General features: G+C 41.9%; 1 gene segment (V, D, J or C); it reads left to right on the forward strand.

Annotated features, from left to right (window-relative positions):
- Nucleotides 1-6,779: 6,779 nt before the first annotated feature.
- LOC121852636 lies at nt 6,780-7,211 on the forward strand. The segment is given in 2 exon segments: nt 6,780-6,837; nt 6,922-7,211. Coding segments are annotated over 2 exon segments (348 nt in total).
- Nucleotides 7,212-10,758: the final 3,547 nt, after the last annotated feature.

Below are 10,758 nucleotides of genomic sequence, written 5' to 3' on the forward strand. Positions count from 1 at the left end.
TTTTAAACATCTATATCACAATAAATCTTGACATTTGATACAGCGCTTCATCTCGTCTCCATGATGCCTCACAGCACTGCAGAGAATACAGTATAATGTGTCGTGACTGTGAATTTTATGGGCGCACCTCGGGAACCAATTTCACGCAACAGTCGCGGTTTCAGGGATAAAGTTTTGAGAGGTTGTTAACAGGACTTGTTTTTCAAATGTGCTCACCACATCCAGCACTGCTTGTGAGACAACTTGCGTGCACATGGGCTGCCGCGTTTAGCCCACATAACAAACAGTCACTACTGTTTAATGCACAAACTGAGAAGCGCTATGAGAGTTCACAGTAATTTGATCAGGAACTATATCAAATGCACGGATTACTGTCACTATAGAAGCAGAGATGTGAAAATCTGCTGTTTGTGAAATGCGGGGGTTGAGGGTTGGGGGGAGGGCGAGGAGGGATTGTCCTGCCATCGGATAGTTGGCATAACAAGCGTGGACCTGAGTAATAAAAGACAATTAATAAGTACATGATCAGAGTGTCGCCCAACAGAGATTTACCTGCCCCGAGACTTGTTTCGTGGCCAGTCCTCGCCTCGTGACATGAAAAGTTAACTGATCAGGAGAGTCCTTCAAGGGAACAGAAAAGTGGAACTCATGTACAGGCATTGGAGGAATTTAAGGAGGGAGTAACTTGCTCCATGTGTCAGACACCCGGTTCTACAGAGACATGTCAGTGATGGAAGAGAACCAATGGAGGAGCGGGATGGCAGAGCAGAGAAGATGACGAGCAACGAGAGAGACACAAGTTTAGTACGTAACCCTCAGACCTGCTCCTTCACGGTATATGGCAACTTCTGCGTATGATTTCTTATTCAGCTCATCACTGTATCGTACTTCCTCTCATCCAACATTCTCCAACTACACCATCAACGCTGTCTCAACGCCCGTTGCCATTAAATACATATGACAATGTATATCTATGTGGCAGCCGCCATCGTTATCTTGTCAGGTAAGCCATCAACTCAATAAACATATCTGTATCCCGCAGATATTGACCAATGCCTATTTTCTTGCATTAGATAAGCAAAACGCTGCAGGAATTTTGGCGTAATAGAGTCCTGTAGCTCAGTTGACATAGCACTCGCATCGCAAGAGAGAGGACCTGGGTTTGATGCCTGGGCAGGGAGAAACCTCAGGTGAATTTCGTTACGACGAACCACACGACGTTGCTTCAATAGCTGTAGGAATCCTTTGTAAGTGAATTTGCGAATGGATTTTCATGGTAGGAAAATCCCTACGANTTTTTATTCACGATTCATTCAATCAAACCACGACTGTTCGTGTGCTATTGCATAATTGTGTGCTGCGTTGGCCCAAGAAATACAATTAAAAAGTTTTCTGCGACGTACTTTGTAATGTTTCGAAGACACGATGAGTCGTTGTATCAAATAGAGGTAATAGTATTATTATTAACGTTCTCATTGTATTGAACGCTGATTTCTGTCTTGTTCCCAGGATATTGTGGAGGAGATTCTGTGACACAGCTCCAATCTGCTGTGACAGTGAATGAAGGAGAGGCTGTTTATCTGCAGTGTAACTACACAGCTACAACCGGCAGCGATGCATATCTGTTCTGGTACAGACACTATCCCAACAAAGCTCCAGAATATATCCTTAATACCTACATCAAGAATAACAAGCAGCAACGTGCAGACTTTGCAAAAGAACGTTTCTCAACGAATGTGTCTAACGCGGAGAGAACCGTTCACTTGAATATATTCCAAGTGAGAGTTACAGACTCCGCGGTGTATTACTGTTCACTGAGCCCCACAGACGCACAGATCAGCGGTTCCTCCCTACAAAAACTGTCAGGTGGAGTCCTGTAGCTCAGTAGAGAGAGGATTCGCTTCGCTTTGTGCACGTTTCCTTATTCCACGAACAACTCTGTTCAACGAGCAGTAAAAGAAGGAACCCGGTTGTTATTCGATTGGGGAATCGATTTCCCAGCGGTAATAATTTCTTCAAAACAATAATATTAATACTGAAGTATTCATTCAATCCAGTGGGACACTGCTGTGAGCAATTGACTGCCGAATTTCACCCACACAATATGCAATCAACTCGTGTACAGTCTATTACGTGAAGCGATTTGAAGTGTCTCGAATACGAGATATGGCGCTATACCAAGTGAATTACTGCAATGAATTTTATTATCAATATTAAATATAATAATGCTACATTCACATAAATAACTTCAATAATAATAATAATAATAATAATAATAATCCTTGCATTTGATATAGCGCTTTTCACGTCGGGAGGACGTCCCAAAGCGCTTCACAGAACACACTGTAAAGTGAATTGACTGTATATTTGTGGGCGAACGCGGCAGCCAATTGCGCACAGCAATGTTCCACAAACAGTCGTAGATTGAAAATGACCAATTTATTATTGTTTTTGGTTTTGGTTCAAACGTCTTGCTTCCTTGGGAGTCTCGCCACGTGTGCATGTCCATCTGTGCTGTTTAAATAAGTAGAGGTACATCCAAAACAACAACTTTCTTTTATACAGCAACATTCGCAAAGGGAAAGATAAGATGAGCCGTGAACTATTTGCTGTCAAATGCCTCCAACTGTTCACGTGCTTTAGCTGCAATCCACTAGCAGATGGTGAACCAAAACATATATAACCTGAGCTGCAACTCAGATAACTTGTCAGGTTCCTTTCTGTAACTGATTGACTTGTCAGCAATAACAGGTGCTTCCTGTTACAGGTGACACACTTCCATCTGATACACTGTTACTGGATCAACCGTAATTTACAATGATTTGCCTACGGCGTGGCCTTAGGTTACTCAAGAAGCAATTTAAATTGCTGATTCTATGTTTTATTGTTTTTCTCCCAAGTAAGCAGCCGCACTTAATAGTTCTCATTTCGGGAACAAATGTGCTTCATTTTGTTAGCAGCAATATGTTCGCTTGTTTTGGTTTCAATGCAGAAGAAGATTAAAGCTGACTTTGTTCAATATGGTTTAGGTATCTGAGTTTGCAGATTACTTATTTTGTTGCAATGATAAGAAGGTTTGGCCATCGATAACAATAATAATAACAGCAATAATTCTTGCCTTTGATACAGCTCTTTTCACGTTGGAGGCGGTTCCAAGACTTTACATGGCATTTCTGTAAGAAGCAGTGACTGCACATTGTGAGCCAAAATACGAAGCAATATTCAAACATTAATTTCCCCACGAATATTCATAACGTCAATGATCGGTTTTATCTGAGTTTTGAGGACAACGCATTCCACACACAGTCCTGTGTTTGACTTTCAGTCGAGACTGTGAGCTGAAAGCGCCGACATGTCTCCTGAACCAACAGCATTCTGACTCAGAATAGAAACTAATATCAACGGAGAAAGGTGGTCACCTTAGCCTTGATGATATAAATTAAAGCATTAATCACTTAGGTTAGGCTGCATTCTTCAAAATCTGCCAAACTAAAGCAACCACAGCAATGATAATCGACCTTCCACTTCACGCAGCGACTCGTTACTGTTCGAGACGTCTCAAATAGCATCACAGAATATAACGTAAAGTTCATTCTTTGTGGGTGAAAGGCAAGTCGTTGCTCCCATCCAATCCCAGGCCCATTGGCTCCCAATCAGCAGAAGATCAAATTTAAGATCCTCTGGTTATTGAGAAACGCCTACAATTGGAGGTAATAAACCACTGAACCCGTCAGATCAGCCGCTTCCTCACAACTTTTCAGTGAAGCAGCAACACAGCGATATACAAAGGAAGAGATTCCATTATCTGTCCACACCTCAGCAGCCAACATGACAGCTCACTGCCAGTTAGTGATAGCAATCCTCACCATAGCCAGTAAGTATGTGTGGACATACCCAGGGCATGAACTTCACATAATACTTTATCAGAAGCTGAGTGTTGAGAGCACTAAACTCACAAGCGAGCGGACCTGTGTTCGATTCCCGGGCAACGTGAAACTTCCAGCAAATTTGCTTACACCTCAAGCCCGTGATTAGGGCAGTAAGTAGGAACCCGGTTGATAATTGTTTCTGGGATAGCTTTCCGAGAGTAATAATATATTAAAGAATAAATCAATCAATAGTAATTTCGTCAATCAATCCATGACGGTTTGGGTGTCACTGCAGTGCTTGATTAGCTGCAACGTTTCTCCCTCAAAATATGGAGTCAATTCTCATAATAATGTATTCTGCGAGCGCTTTGAGACGTCCAAACCGTGCGATAACGTGATATAGAAACGAAATTATTATTATATTTATTATGATTGCAAATCTCCACTGAACGTTGCTCAGCAAAATGTGTTTTTTTTTGTTCTTGCAGAAGTCTACGGGCAAGATGTAGTATCCCAATATCCTCCCGAGATAACAGATTTTGAAAGACAAAATGTTACACTGAACTGCAGTTATTCCACAATGGACGCTGCCTTCTGATACAGGCAATATCTCGATGGAGCTCTTCAGTACTTGTTCAGGATACATATGTCGGGAAAGGTTGACAATCCTCCTGACCGTTTCACTGCCGAGCTGATCAAGGAGAATAAAGTAATTAACCTGCAGATACTTAGTGCTGTTGTGGGTGACAGCGCTGTGTACTACTGTGCCCTGAACCCCACACTGTTACAGGAAGGCAGATTCCCTGTCCAAAAACTCATCAGAGAATCATGGCCTCGTCTCACACATTTAAGTACGTGGTTTGAACAGACTGATGTGCTTCCACAATTATAACCGGGAGTGTGGTGTACAGAGTCTGTGGAGTCCGGTATTGGTGTGGTTATAGCACTCGCCTCACAAGAGAGTGGACCTGGGTTCGATTCCCCTTCAGGTCAGGGCGGAAGCTTAGGCAAGTTTCCTTACTCCATCCACTCGCCTCTGTTTACCGAGCAGTAAGTAGGAATCCAGCTGTTCCTCATTTTGGGTATAGTTTTTTTTCTAGGGAATGTTCCCTTCGTAAAGGAATAAATGGAGTTTAGTCAATATACCACTATTTGCGGTTCACTGCTGTGTAGAATTGGCTGCAGCGTCTCGCAAACAACACAGAGTGTAAATTGCCTATGAGGCAACATGCTTTGAGACTTCTCGAAGACGTGCTAAGGCGCTGGAAATTAACCCAGTTTTAGCTTGATAATCTCCAGGGGTTACCATAAAGCAGAAGCAGTGGTTCCTAAATTTTGCTCTTGCGAAACTTCATCTAATGTATACACTTTGCTGTAGATACCGTGAAGTGCTTTCAGGTGTCTTGAAGATGTGATGAGGGGCTACAGCTAATACTTTCAGCAACTCAGCAACCAGAATTGGTTATTGTGTGTTTGTGTGCCTGAGAAAGATCGATTATAATAATAATAATAATAATAATAATAATCCTTGCATTTGATATATCGCTTTTCACGTCGGGAGGACGTCCAAAAGCGCTTCACAGAACACACTGTAAAGTGAATTGACTGTATATTTGTGGGCGAACGCGGCAGCCAATTGCGCACAGCAATGTCCCACAAACAGTCTTACATTGAAAATGACCAATTTCTTAATGTTTTTGTTTTTTTTGGAGGGATTATTATTAGGCGTGTGGAGTAAGGAAACTTGCCCAAGGTTTAGTTAGATAGAGAGAGAGAGACAGGGTGAGAGCGAGAGAGAGAGAGAGAGAGAGAGTGAGAGAGAGAGAGACAGACAGAGAGAGAGAGACAGAGAAAGAGAGAGGGAGGGAAAGAGAGAGAGAGGGAGAACGTATTCGTTTGCAGTACATGGAAAATTCCAGGTGTACTTTGGACGCAAGGAAATGAATAATAAAAAAACATAAAAAATCGTTTTTTAAAAAATATTATCGCTCTAACGGCCACAGTTTTGTGTGACATTGATGTATGCCATTCGTTGCTACGTATCCCCCATATAACACGCTGTCACTGCACTTGACACAATAACCTGTGTAGCGCTTTTAGGCGTCTCGTAGACGTGATCCGTCGCGATATCAAAAGCATGGTACGTTAATATATCTCTCAGTTTGACTTGGATAATCATAAACATGGTGAAGGGGTTTCCACGTATGTTAGAAACCAGCGTAACAAAAATCAATATCAATATATGAAGCGTAATTCAGCGAAATAAAAAGCCCAGTAAAATGACTTGAAGCAATGAATTAAGCCATAAATGATTGTGTTTTGCGCCCAAACTTCTGAAACTCAGATGCATAGAGCGGAAATGGACCGGAAGGAAACTTTCAACTAATTGGGGCAGAGACGTCTGAGAAACTGCTGATATTACGTGATACCTCCTCTTTCGCTTTGACCCCTCGCAATGGCTCGTTTCAACTTAATGTCAACTTGACACCTGCCCCCGGGGACTTGATGCCAACACATAGTATAGCCGTCTGCACACACTCAGGGTCTTCCACTGAATACCTCGTCCTGCCTACTTGTGACGATCATAAAAATACTTGATGTTTTATTCGGCGCCTTAAATCATCTCTGAGGCACGTGGAAGCGCTTCGCATGATAAACTGTAAAGTGTAGTGACTGCGTATTGTATGGTCTAAACTAGAGAAACAATTGGACAAAACAGAGATAATCAAACAGTCGCGGGTCGAGTCCGAATTTTTTTTTGAGGGAAAATCGCACCTTGAAAGCGATTCGTCAATTGACTATCGGATTCCTCCTTCGTGTTCTGTAAACAGAGGCGTGTGGAGTGAGGAAAGTTGATTAAGCTTTCAAAGGAAACTTGCATTTGTTCATCAAAGCGCTGAAAGATTCGTTATGAAGTGCGATTACACTTTAGTGTTCCTGCTCCTGAAAGCAGCCGTGACCCTCTGGGGTGAGTGTGCTTTACAGAAATTGTATGTAGTTCTACTTAAATTAATGGGTGAGTTTCACGAAAACAATGTTTTTTATTTACCAGGAGTGAGTGGTCAGGATACAGTCTCCCAATCGCCACTCACTGTGACAGTTGTGGAGAAGGAACAAATAATTATCAACTGTTCTACAACAGAACAGAATCGCATCTTACAATGGTACAGACAGTATCCGAACCAGCCTCTCAAACACTTGGTATCAGGAAAGACAGGAGAGCAGCAGAAGGAGAGGATCACAGCTACAATGAACTATAGAGAGAAGGGCAGTAATCTGAGCATCACACGCACAGAAGTGACAGACGCCGCTACCTACTTGTGTGCAGTGGAGACACAGTGAGACAAACACATGGAGAGGCCGTACACAAACCTCCAGTGATCTGCCGGCATTTCCCCTCTTGTTCATCACAGTAACTGCTCAGCACTCACTGCCCCTTAGTTTCTGCCTCTTAACTTCGGGGTAAATTTGCCGCCACACTGCGCCCAACAAACATCGAACCAATTCATATAATTACGATGATATCTTGGGAGGCGAATTTTACAGTATCCGTTCTTTCACAAGGAAGAATTGCCAGGGATTTTCGAACGACTGTGGAATTGCAGCTACACTGCTAACTATGCATAATCATTCATATTGCATGATATCGTGGAGCCATCAGTGCTCGATGATTGACAGGTCATATTAATCGCATGATAATCATATGGTTATGCTATTATATGCTGTGAATCGCATCGACATATCTCGAATCCATGATTAGGCGCTCTATCGAAGGCAACAAATATTATTATAGATACAGAGATGTTTATATTCCACGCTATGAAGAGAAAATATGGTAACCTGTAAGTAGACAGATGGCGTATCAATCCCTTTGATTAATAAAAAAATTGAAAGTACTAATCAGAATTAGCCTACATAGATTTGCACCGTAGTCTTGTCACTTATAACAATAATAAATACCTGTGCATTCATATAGGCCGTTCACGTCTTCTAACGTCTCAAAGCGCTTCACAGATTATACTGTAAAGTGAATTGACCGTATATTTGTGGGCGAAACGCTGCAGCCAATTGCGCACAGCATGTACCACAAAGTCTTGGAATGAATTGACTATTTATTATTGTTTTGGATGGATTACTGTTAAGCGTTTGGAAAAGGAAACATGTCCAAAACTCGTGACGGTCTTTTCCTGGAGATCTGCGAAGATATTTAATCAAGATGTGTCCTTCGAAGAAGAAAGCAAGTTCCTTTCCACAGGCACATTGACATGCACAGATGGCACACAGATATGCAACTCACGCAATTGTTTTGGACGAACAGAAATAAGGGTGTAATTTGCTTTAGATATCAGACACCTATTTGGCTGAACGAAGACATGTCAGTGATGGAGGAGAACCAATGGAGGAGTGAGATGGCAGAGCAGAGAAGATGACGCACAATGACAGAAACACAGTTTGTACATATCCCACAGACCTGTTCCCTTACAGTATATGTTAACTTCTGCATGTTGTTTCCTGTTCAGCCCTCCTCACGGCATTTCACAGCCTCCCAGTCAACCATACTACAACTGCACCATCAACGCTCTATCATCGCCACCTGCCACTAAGTACGTATGGCAATGTTTATCTATGTGGCTGCAGTGATCATTACCTTGTCAGGTAAGCGATGAACTGGTTCTGTCAGACTGGTTCCTGACCGTATTATCCAACGCTTAATTTTTACTGCATTAAATATCCAATATGTAATATGACTCGCAGATTCTTGTAGCTCATTGGAGAGCGAATTGGCCTCGCAAGCGATAGCAACTCTGTTCGATTGAAACCTTTGACAAGTTGCCTTACTCTGCACATTATCCGTTTACACAGCTGCCATTTAGTTCCTGGATTGATGGATCTCATTTAGGGGCTAATAATTCTTTAAAAGTACTACGACTGCTAGCAATGCGATCACACGTCTCGCCGACAAAATGCACAGTCACGTTATCTTCTGTGAAGTGTTTGGTGACATAGCAACGAGGCTATAAGGCGCTGTACCAAACAACATTATAATTATTGTTGTTGTTGTATTTCTGTTTCCCAGGACGATGTGGTGGAGAAAGTGTAACACAGCTCCAATCGATTGTGACAGTGACTGAAGGGGAGGATGTTTCTCTGCAGTGTAATTATACAGCTGCAGGCGGCATCAGTGACTATCTGTTCTGGTACCGACACTATTCCATCATAGCTCCAGAGTATATCCTCAGCACAGACACTAACAACAGGATCAAAGACGAGGCCGACTTTGCAAAAGAACGTTTCTCAACGAATGTGTCTAAAGCGGAGCGAACCGTCCCATTAAATATATTCCAAGTGAGAGTTACAGACTCCGCGGAGTATTACTGTGCACTGAGCCCCACAGAGGCACAGATCAGCAGTTCCGCCCTACAAAAACTGCCATGTGGAGTCATGTAGCTCAGTGGTTAAAGCACTCACCTCACAAGAGAGAGACGTTGGTTCAACAGCCAGGAGAAAGAAACATTGAGAAACTTTCCTTATTCCACACAGTGTTTACCACACACACGTCTCTGTTTAACACCAGAATGTAGGAAGCAGGTTGTCAATCGATTGGCGAATCGATTTTCCAGAGATAATAATTCCTTTGTGTTGATAATAAATTGATAACCTTATCCAATGGTATACCGATGTGGACAACTTACTGCCGCGCTTCGCAGTCACAATATGCAATCAATTCCTTTACGGTATATTCTATGAAGCACTGTGTGGCATCTCGAAGATTTGATATGTCGTTATATCAAATGCAACTATTATTACTATTATTGTTATTAACTGTAGCCATGTTATCATCCAAGTAGTAAGTAAAAATGTCTTACCTCTGGGGAACGCTGTCATATGCACGTTTCTTTCCACGCTGCTTTATTATGTAAGAGAACATCAAAGCAAACAAGTTCATTTATGTTGTTTGCACAACAAATATTTCCCATATTTATAGAAACAATTGTTTCTTCTGTTGGGTGGGAGAATGCAGAACAAGGGTGCATCAGAGTAAAGCCAGGTCGCAGAGAAATTGGGAGAGAAAAATAATCGAAAAATTTAAGGAAATCTTGAAAACTTCCACAAAGGAGCTGGGGATGTTAGTTCCGTTCCTATTATCCAGACGAAGTTGGATACATTTATTTTAGGTCAGAATTTCAATCATTGGGGGAAAGGCGGGAAAATGAGCTGAGGGATAGATCAGCCATATGTTTAACGTTGGAAAGGCTCAAGGAGCAGAATGGCCTCTTGGTATTCCAATTTAGCGCTTTCCACTTAGTGGAGCGTTTTGGCGATGAACTACAAAAGGCAAGGTCAAGAATTGCAAAAGAAAAGTGAAGGCAAAATGGAAACAAATTAAGGAATGTGACTGACGTTGTACACGAATGTTCCAGGGAAGAACAGAAAATGGGAGTAACGAGCAGGGAAATGTGACTAATATATCAAATTCCAGTGCAAAAACAAAAACAACTATGCTGTGAAACCCCACCAAATGTATATGTGCTGTAGCTACAATCCATCAGCAGATGGCGCACAAACAAACACATGGAACATGAGCTTCAATTAACATAACTTGTCACGTTGCTTTTCTGTAACGAACTTCCTTTGCAGCAGTAACAGGTGCTTCCTGTTGCAGTTGACATAGTTCATACAGATACACTATTGCTGCTTCAACGAAATTTACAAATACTGACTAAAGTATTAACCCAAGGCTTAGGTTGATCAAGAAACAATTTATGTTTCACATATTCTATATTATTACCTTTTACCAAAGAGTAGCCGCTTTAAATTGTTTTCTCTGCGGTAGCAATTCGCTCAGAAAGTTGTTGCAGTAACGGCTTCTGTCACCTTTCAGGCAACG

Source organism: Callorhinchus milii, unplaced genomic scaffold (genome assembly GCF_018977255.1).
Source record: "Callorhinchus milii isolate IMCB2004 unplaced genomic scaffold, IMCB_Cmil_1.0 Scaffold1011, whole genome shotgun sequence".
NCBI lineage: Eukaryota > Metazoa > Chordata > Chondrichthyes > Chimaeriformes > Callorhinchidae > Callorhinchus > Callorhinchus milii.